This window comes from Mastigoproctus giganteus, chromosome 6, assembly GCF_048544385.1.
Source record: "Mastigoproctus giganteus isolate SK-2022 chromosome 6, ASM4854438v1, whole genome shotgun sequence".
In the NCBI taxonomy this organism is placed as follows: Eukaryota; Metazoa; Arthropoda; class Arachnida; order Uropygi; family Thelyphonidae; genus Mastigoproctus; species Mastigoproctus giganteus.
Window position 1 is genome coordinate 75796593 of NC_143580.1, and position 21783 is coordinate 75818375.

A 21783-nucleotide genomic window follows, 5' to 3' on the forward strand; every position below is an offset into this window, starting at 1 on the left:
CGATAATCATCTCCCCTTTGATCAGCAAAATTTTTTAATTTCATTCGGCAATTCACCAAATCTCTGTAGAAACTTACTCCAACTCAGCCACCTCACATCTGTGTGTAATATCAGATCTGGTTCTTTTTCATCGAGTTGCATTTTGAAAAGTCTCCTTTGAAGAGATTGTCCTCTCATAGGAATTCACGATTTCGGAAGCGATGTCCATAACACTTTTAGTATTTAATCTTTTGCTGGATACCACTTGTTGGTGGATGATACAGTGGTAACTCAAAAAATCTAGGAATTCATCATCCTTTTGGCACAATGCGATGAATCCGTTAAGATGCCCTGTCATTGCTTTAGCTCCATCTGTTGTTACTGATACGAGCTTAAATAGTGGTAATTTAATTTAAATTTTACAATAAAATGTTTGAATGAATTAAAGATATCAAGACCTCTAGTTTAACGAAACCATACTCAGCAGTTCTTCTCTAGTGGCAGAATCATCGATTCAAGCTGTTCAACAAAAGTGTTGTATTTGTAATTCAACAAAAGTGTTACAGTTTTAAGCTTAATCATCTAATTACACATTAGATGACGATGTACTGTGCAGATGACACATATTAGATGACGATCTAACATGCAGACTAGGATCGAACTAAAATCTCAGTTTCAATGAAACAACCCTAGCTACTGAAATCAGTTCAGTGAATTCCACTCCTACTTTGTGTCCAGAGGAGAAATACAAAAAGATTTCTTGCCATCGTGTTAGAGCAGTTGTGAATGATTGGTTTATATGGAACTGGGAAAGATTGTTTCTGGAGGTTGTTGATTTTGCAGTTCTGTCAGCTTCTCCGTTTCATTTTATTCCTCTGTGTGTCCTGGTATATTTGTGTCCCAGCACAAAAGGATTTCTTGTTTTTCTTTAGTTAAGCGTGTTAGTATGTTTAATTTGCCCAAGGCAGTTCTTGGGCAATATATCCCATCTAGTGATGGGATATATTATTTGTGGTTTGTATGGCTTGTGTTACGCTTAATGAATCACAGTATATTATTGTTCTCAAGCGATATGTGGTTTTTAAGTGCTCCAGTACTATTTGAACTTCTACTAATAACTGCTTCAACTCAACTTCCAAAAGAACTGCATTCTTTTGGAAGTTGGGTTGACAGTGTAATGTCTGGGAAAACTACTGATGCTCCTACATGGTTCTCTGATTTTGATCTGAGGAATGTTGTGGAATATTGAGTTCTATTAAAGTTGATGTCTGACAAAGTATTTTTATTCCAGATTTGTGTGGAAAGTTCAAAAGCTGTTTATCCATGATGGTATTACGTGCTCTTCTGTAGTTGAATCGTTATAAGAAGAAGAAATCTTGATTGTACAGTAAAGCGTTACTTATTCCAGGTAGTGTAATACTACTACAACAACTACTATCGTAGTTTCTTAAGAGTTACCTATGGTGTATCTACACCGATATTATATAGATATTAAACTCTTAACGTATTATGCCTTGTGCATTTAGTTATTTTCAAATATTACCATATAAACCTTTTGGCATCTCCCATATTGTGTGACTATCATCACAACTGGGTTGTCATGTCTGCAATACCAGGGTACCTGCCCACCCACCGATGATAGACCTTGAAACGGTCTTGAAACGGTCACCAGGGAGAGCCTGATATTCACGGAGTTTCCGAGAATAGGTTACAACAATCTTCTCTACTGGGGAAGCGTTGCCTATTCGAGGAATTTATGAGCTTTTGAGTAGTGTGATTTGAAGGAGTAACTGTCCCTTCCTTCCTTCTACGGCATTTCCTTCCTCTACCTCTTCTACTCTTACCTTCCTACATCTTTTTTGCTTTCCTAAGTCTAATAGGGATAGTATGAGGTTAACAGAGATCTTTATCCCATACCATATTTCAAACGTCTGGGTGGTGGTAGTCACTGAAAATAATAATAATTATTATTATTATTATCAGTTTATTTAACAAACACCCCTGTACAGAAATTTCCCAGGAGGGTGGCGCATACATACATCACTTATTAGAGTGTAACATAGGATTAAATATCAGCAAATACATAAGATATATACACATAGAGGAAGAATTACATACAGACATCATGCATTCACAGAAAAATTACAAAACAATATATGTACATAGAAAAATTACAAAATTACAAAACAATGTACATACATAGAAAAATGACATCGTCATTTACACTATGAATTGGTCCTCATTTTTTATTCTCTGAACAAAAGGAATACCCTCAGTCCTATAAGAATCTTTTGGAATATAATATATCGTTCATTTAAGATTTTTATGAGTTCGAGGGCACTTGAAGTCTCTCTTCAATTACGTTCTTCATCATATCTGTAGTTTCGTATACAGATCCGCTGCAATGAGCTTCCTGTAAGTTTTCTCATGGCAATACCTGTCCGGGTCTATTTTGAGGTCTCTAAACAGCTCCAGAGTATTGGCAGGATAAGTAACAATAGTCTTCTCTATTAGTGAAGCGTTACTTATTCGAGGTAGTGCAATACCATGGCAACTCGTTGTGAAGGAAGAGCACAATATGAGACGCAAAGCAGATGATGCCTACTACAACAACTACTATCGTAGTTTCTTAAGAGTTATCTATGGTGTGTCTACACCTATATTATATAAACAGTAAAGATACAATAATGTGTCCGCCACAGCCAGGAGGCCAGCGGCTTGGCAAGGTTATGGGGTAATATAAAAACATGTACAGTATAACAAAAAAGGTTAAATTAGGTGTCATGAAGAAATTTTGTTGCGCGAAGAATCTGGTTTTAAGTTCTTCTAATTTATTTTTTCTAAGGTGACTATTCGGCGGAAAACCCGATTGGTATTTATCATGGAGTGCGTTGAAATGCCTTTCTAAATTTCCTTTTTTTTGGGCCATGGAAGCATTGCAAATCAAACAGCAACAATTTTCTTTCACCATTACAAAAAAGTATTCTAGTTCCTACTGTTGATGAAAATGATACGTTTTACTCTTTTTTGTAGTATTCATTTTAAATCAAAAGGTATTAAATTAACATATAAGTACTACCCAGTTATTAAAAGAGCAAAAGCAATGCTTACCGATTAAAACACTTTAAATTGCGCGAACCGGAAAAATATTCTGTCTGAACAGCTAACGTAGGGGCGCCTCCGTAGCCAGGTGGGAAGGAGCAGCAGTGCGTTGCACACGCTTCTTGATTAGACCGGGGTTCAAGCCCGTCACCGCCAAATACGGAGGATGCGGAAAGGTCAGGGAATGACCACCGCATATCCTGGAGAATTATGGCCTTAGTTGCTAATGCAAAAAAAAAAAAAAAAGCTAACGTAGGATAATTGATGAAGACTATTCCTGAATGAGGAAGTTGTTTCCAAAATAACCGGACAAACACACCACCGTTTATTGCGCTGTTTGGTTATATCCTTATAAGAATCAGTTTTGAATGCCTTTGTGATATTTCTCTAAAGCTATTTCTGGAGGTGCCGACCATAAAACAATAAAAACTTATTGCATTTGCAATAACACCGACAGCTGTAATTCTGTGGTATTTTACGTTATTATGGTGAAATGTGTTTCTCCTTCAATGAAACCTTCAATCATGCAAAAAAAAACAAAAATAAATTTTCAAAATCTAGTCTTCGTTCCGATTTTTTAAACTTCGTAAAAAAAAATATAAAAAAAAAAAAAAAATAAAAAATAACGCGCAGGTAGCGAAACCCTCTGCGCAATATAAAATTTTGGTAGTATACCTGACCGCGCAAATCGAGGGATCACTGTATATTTAAAATTCGTCGTGATCGACCGAAAGTGAAGCCGCGATCGACTCGTTGGCCACCCCTGTTGTAATATAATATTTCCTGGAAAACGCTAGGGTCAAAAATTTTGTACGAAGCTTTTATACTGGATTACGTAATTTCAATTAATGTTTGCGTAGGAAAGTACTTTACTGTAACAGTGAGGCAGCATGCTAGACTGACAGAGAGTTAAAAAAAGGGATAAAGAGAGGATTATTGTAATTAGTGTCCCATTACATGGCTCTCAGCTAGTAGGAAGATTGTTTAAAATTATGTTAAGGTAACTCGTAAAATAGAATATAATGAAAAAGAAAACAACTTACTAATCAGAAAAGACTAGCAAATATCGCTACGAATTATGGATTTTCGCCATAACCCCAGTTCAAATTACTTATAGGTAAGAAAAACTATAATTGAAATACTCCCTTATCTCTATGTAGCAGTAGTTTTAGTATTGTTATGCAGTAAAGCAAAGCCCTGTTATTATAAAATGGTTTTGTATAAGATTACGCCATCACTAATTTAAAACGCTTTTATCTAGTTTTCAATTTCCACTCTTTTGTAATTTGCTTTCTCTATATTTGTGCACGGAATAACTACTTCGAAGATTAACTAGAAAAAATGCTTTAGTTGACAGTTTAATTAACAAAATCATTCATGATTAGAACTTCCAAAATTCATTTTTGTTGTTAATGGTTGTTTAATAATTCAATTTTTTGTTTTTCTGAGGCCTTTGAGATGTTAGATTTCTTCTAAAACACCATTCTTTGATTAAAGTTCGCTTCATAATAGAATGAAAGCAAAACACAAAACAGATAATGCTTCACAAACGTCTTTCATCTGTACATGGTTTTTTTCTCTTTCTCTCCACTTGTCCCTCTTCCATCAATTTGTTCCAGAGTTTATAGCTTGTGTAATTAAATATGGAAGATTTATGCTAATGGCAAAAATAAGATAATTGTATGAGAGAATTTAGGATACCTCAAACAAAGACTTTCGCAAACACCAGTGCTTACTTTAGAAATCCATTATCGGAAATAACCAATCCTTCACCCGCGTGCGAGAATAATATAATTCACCATGCGATCGTTACCTTGGTAACGATTGTGGGCGACATGGTTAAAGTTCTGAAATGAGAACAATCTTATCTCAGAAAGACAAAACTCATCGTTTGAATAATTAGTGTTTGATTTCTTTTCATATCGCTTGCACTAACAATAAATGGAGTTAATGAGAAATTCGTTATTGTTATTTCGATCATAACAGGGTACGTAAAGCAATTAAAGAACTCTAAAGAAACTACTTATCTGTTTATTCAGTTTGAGGTAACACTCTCACCCCTGACAGAAAATGCTAGCCAGATTGGAATCTTTATCTATCTATCTACAGTCTTTGCAGCGCACAGTCTTTGCAAAACGCTTTCCGGAAAATATTTAAAACGATGGTTATACAATATTACTACGTAGTGAAAAAAGGTATGATTTTTTAAAGGCGTCAAGCGTGCATTACCTCACAGATAGTAAAATAAAATGCTGAACTAATTGTTATAACCTACACTTGTGGATTGGTTGCCATTATATTCTCTCTTGAATAGCACGTGAGTGGATCATCCAATTAGGGAAGTTAATGAGATGGCTATTAGACTCCAAGACTATCCTCCAGAACTGGAGAAGCGTTAACATCTCACCAATCCACAAAGGAGGTGCAAAAGACTTGATGGGCAAATACAGATGAATTCAACTTCAGTGGTTGGAAGGGTCATGGAGTCTGTGATTAAGGATAACTTGATAGGAACGGTATTCTTAATCGATCACAACATGGTCTGTGAAGGGGTAGTTTTCCGTGACCAGTCTAGTTAATTTTTATGACATTTTTTATAAAATAGTGAAACTTCGACATTATATACCAGACACTTCAGTAAAGCTTTTGATACAGTTCCCAGTGGAGTGCTACTATATAAAGTGGAGCAAAATGAGATTACCGGTATGATCCTTCGTTGTATCGGAAGCTGGCTAAAAGATAGGAGACAAGAGAGTAGTCATAACTGTAGTAGCAGTAGTAACAAGTGAGTCCCTCAGAGATCAGCACCGGGGCTACTTCTATTTTTTAAATTCCTTAATGACATTGATGAGCGAGTGCAGGAAAAGTTGTAAAATGTGTTGATTTAAATGTAGGAAGGCGATTAACAACCGATTCCAGCCGTTTTGCTTCGAAATGGCTGAGATCGTTTACACAAATGATCTGAAAAATGGCAACTGAAGTTTATTGCTTCTAAACGTCGGGTTTTGCACCTGGGGAACAGAAATTCAGAAGTTACTTAATAAGCTAGTGGAAGTGGAGTTAAAAAGTGATTAACGACAAATCGAAGGATTAAGACATTAAATTAGCTTCCTAGCGCTTGTAAACAAGAGCTAGGAAGGCACTGGTATTCAGCTTGTGATATATAAACCTTCTAAAAGATGACAAAGGATATCATTGTCCATTTATATAAGACGTTGGTAAGATCGTATTTAGAAAATTTTGTGGAGTAACAGAAAGCTAGATCTGATTACGTTGTTGTTCTTGAAGGATTTTAGGAGCATCAGCGATTAAGGTGATATTGCTTCATGTATACTGTCTGTAAATTTCATGTGTTCTATGGTCGATTTTTCCATGGTTTTTTCTTCCAGAGTTTCTGGAAGAAAAAAACATGCTACCTTCGCCTGATACCATTAACTCAGCCACGTTGTGAAAATGGCCGACAAAAACTCCTCACGTCATCGTCGAGACTCGAACTCAGGTCTTTTCCAGATGGTGTGGGGAGGACGGCGATTCGACGCACTAGGGCATCTGATGAGGCATACTTTCATATAATATACTTGAAAGTATACTTCATGAGGTGGTAATTATACTTGAAAGTATACTACCACCTCTCGTTGTGATAGATAACTAGAGTGTTAACTACTCATATCACCGATTGAATATCAGTCGACTAACGTACGTATGAGAACTATACGAAATTAAACTAAGCGTTTCTCATGTCGAAATAAGTCTTTCCATGATTTTGTATTTAATTTGTATATTTCACGTAATGTTCTTTACGGACTTACTTACACGTTACTTAATGTTACTTACACGACTCGACGGAAATATTTCTTCATTCATCCACTGGAACAGTTATTATTAGGTAACTTGTGTTGGCCTTCATTCACAAGGCTCAACCTACAGTGGTTCTGTTGGTCGTAGATCGGTACTGTGCAAAGCCCTTCCATTAGTGTCTCACTAAACACCCTAAAGCAACTCGTTACACACTGTACTTTTGAAAGGAGGCATAGTCTCCTGGTTGTTCTTATGTCTGGTGTTATTGTCGGTTAGAGGAACTCTCACTATCCTATAGGTGTTCAGGATTGCGATTTTCTAGAGGTCTTTGTAGGTGTTCTCTGGGAGACTAAAGGTCTTTGGCACCGCGTCGGTGATCGATAGGATGATCCGGATGGTCGATACTTGCTTCATATGCCACATCCCTTTGATCTCCTGTCTTAGGTGTACTTCCTGTTTCCTCATTGGTTTTCTGGAGGTTGCCGATGTTGGGCATCACTATGTCAACCACATGGGTAGCCTTTTCCTTCTTTTGAACAAGGGTTATGTCCGGGTGTCCGGTCTGTTGTGCGGGATTGTCTTATCCGTTATTATGGCGTGGTCCCAATACGGCTTGTGAGTTGTCTTCCAATGTCTCATGCATTGGAAGCCTGCGGTTCGTACTTGTATTACGGTAGACTTTGATCAACCTGTATTTCCTTGCTAGCTTCTAATATATTATCCTGGCTACCTAGTCGTGTCTACGAGTGTACTCAATCTGAGTGATCGCCTTGCATCCCGCAGTGATGTGTTGAATCGTTTCTGAGGCCAGGTGGCATCGTCGAAATGTGTCATATGACACTCTGGGCTCCTTGGCGATGTATTTTCTACAGTTTCTGGTGTTGATTTCCTGGTCTTGGATGGTGAGCACGAATCCTTCAGTCTCGGGGAAGAGCGTCTCGCTCGTGAGTCATGCATTGGAAGCAATTTTATCTATGTGATCTTGATGTAGTGTCTGGAGTGTCTTCTTTGCCCATCTTTCTAGCTTCGTTTTGCCGTCTGGGTGGGAGGGGACTCCTGGCTTAGGTTGAGTAGGGCATACCGCTTGTCTATCTTTCTTATGGCCTGTTGGAGTTCTGCTGTGTGTTTCTGGAAGTAATCCTTCAGGTTAGCAATCGCTGTTTTCTGTTGCTCGATGAGGCCTATCAGGCCCCTTCCTCCTTTCCGAGCTATTGTCAGTCTCTCCACGGCTAACTTCGGGCGATGTTGGCGGCTCTTGGTAATCATTATCCTTTTTCTTTCTCATGATATCCTTCACCTCGGTGTTAGTTATTATTATTATTATCTTTTTCCTCTTTCCCCTTCCTGTGATAGTAACATCAAAAATAATAAAAATGAAGTCAAGGGGCATGGTACTGAGCTAAACTTTCAGTGCCCATGTTACAGACATCACAGTACTCTCACCATACAAGAAGTTAAGTGTCATTAAAGAACTACATGTTGACCTCAGCCTAATCCTCTCAGAGTACCACTCCAATGGGCATAAACCATGGATGTACTATTATTTAACAGTGCCGGGCCCACCAAGAACAATTACCCTGTCATTGCCTAAGCCCAAGACACATCTAGTAGATATAGGTAGTGGTAAGTAACTATCCTGGACCATAGTAGTTCTGAATGAACAAAAGGAATTATGTGACAATGAAACAACAAAGATAATACTGAGGGACAAGATACAGACCCAAACTCTCAATGACCAGATCCCAGACATCACAGTATGCATACCTTGCAAACAATATGAGCCATAAGAAGAAGATGAAGAAGGAGAGGAAGAGAAAGCGAAGTGAGCAGAAGAAGGAAGAAAGAGAAAAAGGAAAGAAAGAGGAGGAAAACCACCGATGAACGTGGCCAAACTACTGCACCTGTGCTAGCACACTACGGCAAAACAATGGGTGTTGGGTCACACAAGATTATGCCCAAGAGGAAGGAAGAGAAGAGAAAGAAGATGGAACATGGAAGAGTGGGGAGAAGGAAGTAAAGAAGAAATGGACAATGCCGTATCCTGATAGAACAATACCGTCCAGACTCCAGCCTTCCCACTCTTGGACAGGATTAAGCCCTGCAGGAGCTGGGGTACCACATCACATCCCCCACTCTTGGACAGGATTAAGCCCTGTGAGAGTTTTTTTTTTTTTTTTTTTTTTTTTAGGAAAGCAATGCTAATGTGTGGCCTGGTGATTCCCGGGGGGGATCTTCCTCGGGGAATTGCCCGGCAACACAGAGTCTACCAATAGGACTGACAGGCCTAGTCCGCGTCCTCATAAGTTTATAAATAGAAAGTAGATCCTGGCTGCCTCCACGTGGCTAGGGATGGGAGTGGGGGGCTGGGACACAACTCTGCCCGCAGCCCCTTACTGCTAAATGCCAGGTGCCGGCTAACACACAACGCAAACACAACACTACTGCACACCTAACTCAAAATTTCATCTATTAGATGCAAAATTTTTCTTTTTTTTTTTTTTTTTCCTTCAAAATTCAAAAATTTAAAATTAAATTTTTTTTTTTTTTTTCCCCAAAATTCAAATTTGAACCGCCTTTTTTTTTTTTTTTTCCCAAAATTCAAATTTGAACCGCCTTTTTTTTTTTTTTTTTTTTTTTTCAGCCGGCAATTGGCGAAAAAGCCTAACAAACGGCGGATATAGGGGACACCCTGGAAGCCGCCATTAACTTACAAATACACTTTGAACTTTGAACTTTCCCCTTCCTGTACAAGAAGTGGGTTTGAGAATTCTATAATCAAATTTGTATCTAAGTAATTGTTTAACAGTAACTTCTTGATAAGAATTCTGCAATCCTTAATGAGTTTTTGATGTAATCTAATTGATGAAGACTAATAAATATTGTATTGCATTGTATTATGAGAAACTGCTAAGGAGGTTGCCCCAGTTAAGTAATTAAAAGATTACTCACTCGTGGAACCCTTCCGTTTTACTATTACGTTAATAGAATTACTTCTCGGAAGATTCCTTTTGACAAGTTATGCATTTACTTGGATGACCTCTAATCTCTGCCTCGATGGAATAACATCGAGACAGTTCCAAACGAAACTAATTGACATCGGATCATTAAGAAGGTTGATGCTGTTTTTTAAGACTTTTGCGCCTTGAAGATATGGAGAAAGGCAGACTGAATGAATAAAAGACTAAAGAATTTTATAACAGTTGATAATATTCAGTCACTTCTGTCGTTCTCTTAGATGTGCCTGTTATGTTTGGAACTCTAGGCTGAATTTGCTTCTCATTTAAATTTATTATCTGTTCCTGTTTAAGAAATGCTATCACTTATCACAAATGAAGACACCTTCGTTTCCAGGAAAAGCTGACCCCCTGTAGCTAGTTACTGTTGCGGAGTCAGTCAAAGTAAATTTAAATAAGAATTATTGGAATGCTACATAAAGTTCTCATTAGAATTGGTAGTCAATAGTTCGGCATGAAATGTCCGTCTGGATTATTTTATAATTAATATCATAGTTTTAATAGGTAGTCAATAGTTCGGTATGAAATGTCCGTATGGATTATTTTATAATTAATATCATAGTTTTCTGTTAAAATGCAATTTCCGTTTTTGGTGGATGTTAGCATTAATAAGTCTCCGACCCAACATTTTGTAGCTATTCAAAAGTAGAGGAATAACTTTATGCAGTATATCGTTATATATTTCTATTTAGGTGTTGCCTCATTTGTTACGTAATGTTATACCATCATTATGTCTATCAAAACTGCTCACTATCAGAATGGATGAGCAGTTTTCATAATTTATAAAATAATAATGACGCTTCGTTGACATGCAAAAGCTACTGAAAGTCTTCATTTCCTGAACTTCAGAATAGGTTTACAAAGACTGTGGAGAGGAAACCTATTTAGAAAGAAGAGAGAAAATACAATACTACTTGGCAATACAAAACACAAGTCTTGAGAGTTAATTTTGTACCTCACCTCACAGCTTCATAAGTCAGGTTCAATTTGACAAACATGCATTAAGAAACAGAAGATTATCAAAAAATAAAACTATTCATATACTTTGTAGGAAGTGTTACCTAGTAAATAATTTTAATAAACAAACATTACATTACAAATCTTTTTTACCGGGTTCTTTTTCACGTGCATAATGGGTCAGAGCAGGGATTACAAGGATTGCAGTTAGAGAAAGGCCAATTTATAAACCTTGTTTTGACTCATTATGCTTGTTTAAACCTGCTTGTTTTTTAAAATTATTTACTGTCGTGCACGAACTGAGTGAACCCGCGAAGAAAACGACTCATTTAAACATGATCAAAGCAGAAGTTTATGGTTACGAACTTACGATCACTGTAGACAAAAAGGTGACCTCGATTTGAAATTGTGAATATAATTGTTGTTCTTACAAGTGATATCAAGGAACTTTTTTTTGGGCTCTTTTCAGTCTCTAGGTCTTCTCACTTTGTAGGTCTTCTCTTCGGTCTCACGCTAGGCCAGCAAGGTAACCCTTCCCTCCCTTCTGGGATGGGTCTAATATGATATTATTTTCTTTTTTCTTTAATAATTTTTCCTTTGAAAATGATTCTTATAAATACTTATAAATACTTATGAAGTAGGCAATCAACTATGCGGGTAAAGCTTGTTGATAGCACAATTTCAGATTAAAAAATGCAGTGTTATAAATATTAATAAAAATCGCTCACCTTGAACGTTGAGTACAATCCATGTCAGTATGGCACCCCAGTGAAGATAATTATTAGCGAAACATTTCCAGCACGTGAGAAAGCATATAAAAATATTTACTATAAGCCAAGGGACATTCTTCAACACCCCAATCTTAGGGAATGTCACATATCCTGGACTGGCTACGTACGATACAAATAGGGACACTTTCAAAATTATGTCTACGATGTTTACAATAATTAGAGACTTTTGTCTTTGGCGATGTGAGTATTTTTGATAAGCATCCTCCAGGTGCGTATCCTTGAAACTATTAGTTAGTCGGGGACACATGAGTCCCCCATAACAAAAGCCTTGTTTGAAGTGGGCTACGTGATTGTCAGTGGACTCACTCAAGGAGAAGGAAGGAAATGGGACTAAACACGATTGGTTTCTTTCTGAGTTAATGGTGCTGCCATCAATCGGGATGGACGTGAATGATGTATTTGAATTAACATCAGCTGTTGATTCATTGTTGATGGAGATATCAACTGAAGGTGTGGTTGTAGTGCTTGCTTGATATTTTGTTGATGGACTAACGGCATGACCATACGTCATCTCCAGAAGCTCACGCGAAGAACCACAAGACTCACCACATCCACTGTCAGTTGATGACATTCTGGACACAATCAGAGACACTGTTTGTAGGTCTTCTGAGCGAAGTGGATACCGACAGCTCTTGAATAGATTAGGAGCGACTGCTCTGAATTCCCTCAGTGACCGAATACGCTTAGGCCAGGAGAATCTGGTAGTTTCTCTGAAATACGAAAAAAAAAATCTGATTACTATATTTTTAGTTTAACGATTTCCTTATTGCATTTAAACATTATAAAATATTATTACTTAAATAAAAAGAAAAATTTAATTCTTGATTAAAATGTAATTCAAATACCTTTAAAAGAAATCTTACTACAATCCAGTCTAAACCTCTTCCCCCGTAATGTGAATTTATGGCCCCTAGTTCTGGAATCTTTATGGGTCTCTTTGGGAATAAATTGTGCTGTCATTGCTAGGTCGGGCTTTCGCAGTACACGAATTTTTGTTCTTTCCTTTTGGGGATGAGTACCCCTTTTCTTTTATTTTCTCTTTTTTTTTTTTGAGGATAGTATGTCCTCAAAATAAAAGTTGTAACCCGCTTCCTCGTGAAAGCAGTCTTCTTGATCACTTCTTTCATAGAAAAGTAGCCAGAAACAACAACAGGCATATTTCACAATAGTACTACAGCCATTTTCGGCCATTTTACAGAGTCCTGTATCAACATTGTGTACCACCGTATTTGAATTTGTGTTCATGAACACTACACATGTCCACATATACTGTAAAATTATTTTGTCTATTATCAAAACACCCAATTAGTGGGGCGATACACGGATCCATAAGCGCTTTTGGAAAGTAGGTGAAAAATAGTAAAAATATAAAAAATAGTAAATAGTTCAGTCAGTCCCTGAATTTCTAAGTACTTAAAGAAAAATAAATATAAATCTTTTTTTTTTCTGATTATTTGATATTTTAAGTCTCACTTTTTATGGTTTTTCTTTCTAGACTTTCCCCAAGGACGATTGCGAACTCCTACGTTCCAAAAATAAGGTGAAATAAAAATATAACAATTATCGTATGCTACTTATGCTACATAACACTTTTCGTGTTCCATGGGAAAAAAAAGACAAAAATTGGTAAGTAGCCTTTATTGTTATTAATAAATTAAAAAATTGTGAGATTACTTGAGTTTCTTAATGCAAACTTTCTTAATGCGAACCAGTTGTTATGCTTACAGTTTTCACTGCTAAATGTAGTAAGTGGCTGATAGACCATAAAACAAGTGTGTCCTCAAATAAAAAAAAAATATAGTTTTATTGATATAAAGTATTTATGGGTGGCTGTGCTCTCGTAAATTTTCCCGGCTCTTGACATGCATTCAGTTGGTTCGCCATGGGTTTGCTTTTTGAACAGGAGGATGAGAGAGAGAGAGAGAGAGAGAGAGAGAGAGAGAGAGAGAGAGAGAGAGAGAGAGAGAGAGAGAGGGGGGGGGGGGGGGGTAGAACAACGGTTGTTGACCAGTTCGAAGATATTATTATACGAAAATCATTGGATCTATTTGCCGAGACTTTCTTTCTTCGCTTTCTGGATAGAATCGCCTGGACTCTTTTGTTGTGACAGATTGTAAATATGTCTTTCTTTTTTTCTTTTTTTTCCTTTTTAGGCTTCTTCCCTTATCTGCATGCATAATCCACCTCCTACGTTCACAATTTCCGTCCGTCCGCATGTAACGACTCCCTACCAGTGAACGAATTTTCACGAAAATTTTATATTTAGCCTCTTTTAAAAATATTTGTCGAGCCATTCCAAATTTTATTAAACTCGTGAAATATAGAAATCAGAAAATTATTTATTTTTTTCAGTACAGTTTGTATGTAAACAAGTTAATTAATGTATGCCATGCATTACATGTCAGGCATTCGATTTTTTCTTAAATTAAATTAATGTTTTTATTTTTCTGTGATTAATGGAAGTGAAAAGTAAATATACTTATCTCCTTATCAGTTTATTACTAAGATAGAACAATTAATAAATCTCTATAGTTTTACGTTTCCTAACCTTAGCCGTTCAGTTTAATTACAGCTGTATAATATTTATTACTTCCTTTCGGTATATATTTTTAAGTTTCTTCTCTCTCTCTCTCTCTCTCTCTCTCTCTCTCTCTCTCTCTCTCTCTCTCTTAATATTTATCTCTTCACAAGTTATACCATATTCAGAAAGCCTGCACGGACTGTCTAAAACTAATAATACTGTATTAAATCCGTGTTTAAACTTCATTATGAATTTAATTTTTACGAAATAATTGTATGGAAAAAAAAAAAGAAATAATAACTGTCCGACTTTAATGAAGTTTGAAATGGAATCTAAAATTTCACGAAAATCTGTGAACTGGGAGTTGAGTTGTTACATATGGACAGACGGACATGGTGAAGATAATAGGCGCATATTCGAACGCACCTAAATTGAAATTCATGAATTAAATGTAGTTTTAATGCAGTATTGTTAACTTCAGACAGTACTGATACGTAACACCGGTAAACGTGCTGTCGTTTATAAAGAGACACATGTATATAGCGAAAAGAGACTTATAAAAAAAATTAGTTAATGTACGCAGTGCATTACGACTTGCTGCGCTTTCCATATAGTTTGTATGGAAAAAATAAATAATAATTGCCGGATTTCTTTTTGTTCGATTTTAATAAAATTTTGGTTCCTAAATAAATATTTTTATTAGACCCATTTAAAATTTCTTGAAAATCCTTCCAATGGGAGCTACTTTGTTAATATGGACGGACAGACAGACAAAAGGAGACATAGTGAAGACAATAGGCATAAATATTATATAGCTTCCTACAATATAACCGTTATAATATTAGTAATTAATCGATAAGAAGATAGCTATATTTGATTTTCACTACTGTTAATCATATAATATGAAAAAAAAAAATGAAAAAAACAAAAAAAATATATTCAATTAATTAAAAAAATCGAGTTCGTCTGAAACAACACTGCGTACATTACCTAACTCGTTTAATTATTTAATTATTGTACTCCTCTCAGACAAGTTTGCATTATGTCTGATTGGAGTACAGTCGCCTCTACAGTACGGTAGCTTGTCTTGAGAACGGAATCCAAAAGCAGATCAGAAAGGTTTACATCACTTGAAATTTTATTTAGTCAGTGGAAAGTCCCTTTGGGTAGGAAATTCCCTTTTTTAGTTTTGAGTAGCAGTCAGTAAACAATTTAATTTGAAAGATAAATGGGTTTGTTTTTACCTTTTTAAATTTAATTATAATAGATTGTCATTTATTTATAATTTGAAAGTAGAGTGATTCTTAACTACAGTCTGTTGATGGGAAGGATCGACAACATTATTTCATCTGTCAGTCACTGTTACCCTTCCTTTACACATACTTTGGGAAACGTTGACCATAGACCGCAGATTGTGCGATTATGTCGATTATGTCTGCCCTTTAAAATCTGCAGACTGAGTCGTCCTGTATAAGTCACATGTATTACATGTCAGAAAATTTAAAACTGACTGAAGTAAGACATCTTTAATTCTGAAAGTTCTTCTGTTTGTTTATTTCTTTCTTTTTTTACATGACAAGTCTTGGTTATTATTCCCAGAGGATAAAAGATAAAAATTTTATTCTTAAAAAGTAAAATTTTATTACTACACTCCATTTGAAGTTGATAATGAATGATTATTTATCTTTATCATCTTAATGAATCCACTGTATCCACTATATTATATGTATACATAGATATCCAAAATAGCGAATAAATAGGAAGAACTAAAATCATGAAACATCGATTTTTATTATTGGATTTTCATACATATTATGAAATTAAAATAAAATTATTTAAATGAAAAATGACTTAAAGAATGTGTTGGATACAGAAGTAGTTATCACAAAAGAATACCCATTTAGATTATAAAACAGATTCTTTCACCAAGGATTGCTTTTAGAAAATTGCAAACCTCTGCCTGCTTTGGAAACGATAGCATTCAGTCAGCTGCATCTGACATTCAAGGCGGAGCTTATTCTTTGGACAATAATTTGATTTTAGTCGAACATTCTTAAAGGGAAATTCCATTACACGACTAGCCATTTTCTTTTTTCCGAGTTCCTCTCTTTATTTATTTATTTGTTTTTCCTATTTTTTCATCTAAATTGTTCCCGGAGCTCACAGCTTTCTATATTAAATCATTTGACTTCTAAGCACTTTTCTTTCAATGTGACAGTCTTCTTTGTCACATTGCCTGTTTATATTTATATCGTAGTCTAAGGAAGTACGCTTGAGGAATAGTGGACAGCGAACTTTTCTATATACATTCTCAACGCAAACCAATTACAAAATAGACTCATATTACAAAATAACTCATAATGGACTCGTACACAATAAACGATTCGCAAGTACTTCACCATGTGGTGCAGTAGGTCAGTAATATCGAAAAACGTTATTTGAACGCTTTCTTATTATTGATCATTCACGCTCATGAACGATCAGTAATAAGCTCGCTGGAATGTGCCATTTCTTTGGTACACACTCACGTTTGTTTAAACTGGATAATGCCCCACGCCATACTGCCGGTATTGTTCTGGAAATGTTCATTGACATGGATCACAGCTCTGGAAAAATCCAAGCTACACCCCAGCCCAGCACTTGGCATATGCGCGGAAGCTCACAATGGCACTCAATCTGTGCTCCGCAGTTCACGACTTCATCAACATCTGGGAATTCGTGGGCTGGAAAATCCTGGGTAGGGCTCTCACAAACTCTCCAGTGCTCTGCTCAAACCTTCAGAAGCTCTCGACCTTCAAGCGGCACTTTCCCAACAGCATCATTGGCGCACTGGGCCCCGCCGACATTGATTTTGATCTGTGGTCCAGTGATTTGACATACAGGGAAAAAAAGAGCAATCCACATTGAAAGATGTCCTGCCAATTATCGATACCTCAAAGCAATTTAAGTTAATCTTATGTTAGAGAAAGCGATATATTCGATGTGATTTATGTATTCTCTAAATGTTATGTGTTATATTGCTGTTCTATGTATTATATGAATGTTGTTTGTGTTATATGGATGTCGTTTGTATTATATGGATGGTGTTTGTATTCAATGGGTGTTCTATGCTTTCTATTCAGTTTTTATGTTTTAGCAGGTTGTATGTAAGTAAATATAATGTCTCCAGTTAGATTGTTAGATTCCTCTGGATGTCTGTAACGGGAATTGTATCCTTGTAAAAAAAATTGTGAATAAAGAATTTTATTATTATTATTATGTGCAAAAAGTTGGAATGGCCGGCGAAGAGTCTCGATTTGAACCTATGGAACACCAATGGCGTTAACTGGAACTTTTCTGAAAGACTGCCAGACGTCCTAGGCCGTCTGGCAGTCTTGCAGAAAAGTCCGTCTGGCAGTCTATGAGAAACATCCCTTCTCCACAACCCGACCACCTCCTAACTTCATTGTTCGTACAATACACTTCCACTGCAGGCGTTCTCCAAGCTTCCTTCACAGCCACTCACGTCCATCTGATGTGAGCAGAATGTAGCGAGATTCGTCACACCATAAAAATGAGTTCCACTGCCCCACGCCAAACATCACTAGCTGTCTCGCATGGCAAGGCAGTTGGTGATGTTTGGCTTATGTGCCGCTACTCCTCCACGAAAACCAAGTTATTGAGCTCCGTACAGCCTCATTCCATATAGACGCCTTAAATTCCTGGTTGATGTTTGCACGGATGTCTTACAAGATGGTCATTCTACCCTTCTAACTACCCTGTGGTCACGTAGAGCGAACGTCTGTGGTTATCCTGCACGTTGCTAGACTGAGTTGGTTACCGTCACTTTTCTATTTCATGCTGACATCACCAACAGTTAATTTTGGATGGTCTAAGCTGTCAACACCTGCACGAATTGACAAACCACCAATGTGGCATACAACCATAACACCTCGATCGAAATCACTTGGACTGGCTCTATGTACAACGACAACTAAATTTCATGGCTCGCACGCCTTCATTATATATTGGTTTGATCCACTTGTTAATCGGAGAAGGTATTCAATTGACTATGAAAACAAGAGTATCCGGATAGTTTTTGGAGTGTAGTGTACGTTTTGCATTCACGGTTTCTCCTGAGGAAACATTGAGATTCTAAAACAGTATAGGACAGACGTAGCCGAGTGGTCAGGAGCGAGAGTGCATAGCACGCGTACCCTGATTGGACCGGGGTTCAAGCCCGTGACCACTAAATACGATAAATATTTGTATTGACGATTTATTGTAAACTTACTGACTTGGTTGTCGTGCCGGAGTATAAACAGAAAATTTATTTATTATTTATTACCGCTGATTTGAGGAAATATCCTATAAGTAAGAAACTGGCTCCGTTGTCCCCACATCAGCAGAGTAGTGAAGCCAGAGTGGTCCGTTTGCAAGATAAATAAAAGTTCTGTATATGTTTGTTTAGGACCAGTCGACGAGTACTCAATGAACGGCTATCGTTCATGAGATGAACGAAATGGCTATCGTTCGTATCATGCCAGACAAAATTTCAAGGGAACTCGACTTCAAAATTTTGCCCCAGAGAAACGTAAGTAGATATGTTGGGGGTTCAAACACATTTACATAAAGTCTAAATGGTTTTAAACTCAATTGCATAATACCTGGAGTGATTTAAACTCAATTGCATACTATACTCCAAGTACAGGTGTGAAAGTGATAGTTAGTTCTCATTTCTCTCCCTAGATGGCGCCACTTGCTTACCGAGTTTTTTTTTGGAATTGTAGTTGAGCTGAGACCCGAAAAACGGTGAATGTCACGACAGACTGTACCCAGCTTTTATATAAAACGGTCTACACGTCCGGTGTTGCTAATTTTTTTTTTCTAGGCCACCACACCCAACTGTATAATTCCAGAAGAATAACACGCATTCTTGTAGGAATATTTGTGTTAATTGTGTAATGTCCCAGCATGATGACTTCCTCCATCACTTTTTATTTACTGAAGCGATAAACATATCAAATAATGTCATCGGAATATTTGTGTTAATTGTGTAATGTCGCAGTAAGAGCCACTTTTTATTTTTAAAAGTGACAAAAAATATTTTCTTTCGCAGTGTCTTCTCATAGATTTAAACCTTTATTGATCCTTTGATAAAAAGAAAACTCATTGTCGTAGTGTTTATTAACTAATCCACCTGAGTCTTTTTTTCTTGTGTGTGAGTAAAACTTTTATAGGTTCGTTTCCTTAGAGATTCAATATGAAGATACTTTTTTAATTAGAGCCTTTTTATTATTATTGTCTTAACTTATGTGTGTTAACCATTTTATTGACTCGTTTCCTTAAATCAAAAACTCAAACACCAAAGAAAACTTCTGCTTTTTAATGAACAATTTTTAAAAAGGTACATCTATGAACAAACAGTAACATTTTCAGATGTGTGGAAGCAGTCCATCCTCCAATCTTCAAGCTGCTGTTCCGAGATAATAATAATCACTATCAGGATGATGACAAATATAAGTAGTGCGATGTCTTCGACACTGTCCATTCCTACCTGTGGAGATAGAGAAATGTTAGCAGACTATTATAATCCTAAAGTAATAGGTAGTTTCAGTTCTATTGATGCTCTTCAAAAACATACTAAATTACCCAGACGTGTTGTTCGCGAATTCCTAGCTAGTCAACCTACTTACGTGAGACATCGACAGCAAAGAATTAATTTTCGGAGAAACCAAATTAAAGTTCCCGGACTTAATCACACTTTTCAATGTGACCTAGGTGACCTGTCGGCTCTCGCCGACTCAAACGATGGATATCGTTACCTTCTGGTTTGTGTGGACTGCTTCTCGCGATATTCTTGGGTCAGAAAACTGAAAAGCAAAAAAGCCAACGAGGTGGTGCAGGCATTCAAATCTATTTTCGAAGAAGAAACACCATTTTGCGTTAACACCGACCAAGGAAAAGAATTCACTAATGCTCCTCTTCGTCGGTTATTCCTTTCCCTTGGTATCAATTTCTATACAACAAGATCAGAAAAGAAGGCAGCTATTGCCGAACGGTTCATACGTACACTCAAAGAAAAAATTTATAAGTGGATTTCTTATTCCAAAAGTCAGAAATATATTCACGTACTCGACGATATTGTGGCTACGTATAATCGTACTACCCATCGTTCTATTGGTATGGCCCCTGTAAAAGTCACACTTGCTAACGAAGAAGAAGTGTATAATAGACTCTACTACAACCGTACCAAAACCCTGAAACCGAAATTTAAAATCGGAGATAGAGTTGTTTTGAGCAGCGGGTCTCACCCTTTTCGCAAAGGTTACTGGGGGAATTGGACGAGAGAAGTGTTTACTATTACACGTGTTTTGAAGCGTAACCCTGTTGTGTACAGTGTGACAGGCCGTGATGGTGATCAGATAGAAGGAACGTTTTACGAAACACAGTTACAGAAAGTTAACTTTGACGATAATGTACCCCCTGACGTCTACCCCATCGAAAAGGTACTTAAACAAAAGACAGTCAGAGGACAACGTCAGTTATTAGTCAAATGGTTAGGCTACCCACAAAGCTTCAATAGCTGGGTCAGCTCACAAGATGTTTTTCCTTACACTTCCCAGTAATGCTAGTATGGATCTACATCCCAGAAATTCTCAGTCACAATTCACAGTGGAACTGCCTAATGCTGTTTCTCTCTCTGGCAAGTGGGAAGTAGCACTTGCCGAAGTACACTTCCCTCTTTCATGGGATAATATCTCCGATGGATGGAACATATTCACTCTGTACCCCAAAAAGAAAAAAGAAGTCAGAGCGATGACAGTATTAAAAGAAATGTATACCAATTCCTCAAAACTTATCGATGATATTAATTCTGTCGACAGTGACATTCAACTGAAAGTGAAAACTGACGGAACGAAAGAACAGTTCACGTTAAGGGTGAAGAACGAGAGTACTGTGAAAATCTCTAAAGCTTTTACACGGGTTATAGGTCTCGATAAGGCATTTAGCGAGGATCAAGGAGGGTTCTATATTTTCCGAAATTATCACGTCGGCGAGTGGCTTTCCAAGAAGGAAATCACATTGCCTAAAGAAGCATCCAATAGAACGATCACATATCGGGGTGTGAAAGCAGAAGCTGTTCAGGTCTGTAAACTGCCACGAGGGAGCTACAAAAGTATACCACAGGTGCTTAACGCCATGATGAAGCTGGCACCCCAACTCGACGCAAAAGTGAACTCCATAGGTATAGTGTCTATCGAAATCGATCCATCGGTTTACCTTCGCTTCCCAAAAACAGGGCTCGGTCAGATGCTAGGTTTCGAAAAACTAGGCAGAGACTTAGAAGGTAGAGTTTACGCTAAGTACCAGGCAGATATATATAGGGGTGTCAGTTCCTATTTCGTCTATTGTAACCTAATTGAGGATCAGGTTGTAGGCGATACGAAAGCGCCACTGTTACGTGTCGTATCGTTTTCCAATAACGGAGAGTTCTCGCATTTAGATTATTACCCACTCCAGTTAAACACGTTCCATACAGTAACCATCCAAGTGCGTACAGATAGCGGTGAATTCGTACCGTTCAGTGAGGGAAAGACTACAATTAAACTCCATTTCCGTGAACGATGAATGCGTACAT

General features: G+C 37.1%; 2 protein-coding genes across 3 annotated transcripts in view; one reads left to right on the forward strand and one right to left on the reverse strand.

The window, feature by feature from the left end:
* Positions 1 to 21783, reverse strand: part of LOC150084415 (adenylate cyclase type 8-like) — a 405296-nt gene that overhangs the window by 198783 nt on the left and 184730 nt on the right. For both annotated transcript variants that reach the window (XM_090375213.1, XM_090375212.1), the window contains exon 2: positions 11579 to 12351. In XM_090375213.1, coding sequence (XP_090231339.1) covers positions 11579 to 12212 — 634 coding nt within the window. In that variant the 5' untranslated portion in view covers positions 12213 to 12351. The remainder of the gene's footprint in view (positions 1 to 11578; positions 12352 to 21783) is intronic.
* LOC150084416 (uncharacterized) lies at positions 19673 to 20770 on the forward strand. Its single transcript, XM_090376222.1, has 2 exons — positions 19673 to 20133; positions 20257 to 20770. The coding sequence occupies exons 1-2, from the start codon at positions 19673 to 19675 to the stop codon at positions 20768 to 20770; spliced, it is 975 nt and encodes a 324-aa protein (XP_090232348.1).

Coding starts and splice junctions, on each gene's coding strand:
- LOC150084416 (XM_090376222.1), top strand. CDS start 19,673: ATGTCTTCGACACTGTCCATTCCTACCTGTGGAGATAGAGAAATGTTA. Junction 20,134..20,256: donor ACTAATGCTCCTCTTCGTCG/GTTATTCCTTTC, acceptor TTATTCCAAAAG/TCAGAAATATATTCACGTAC.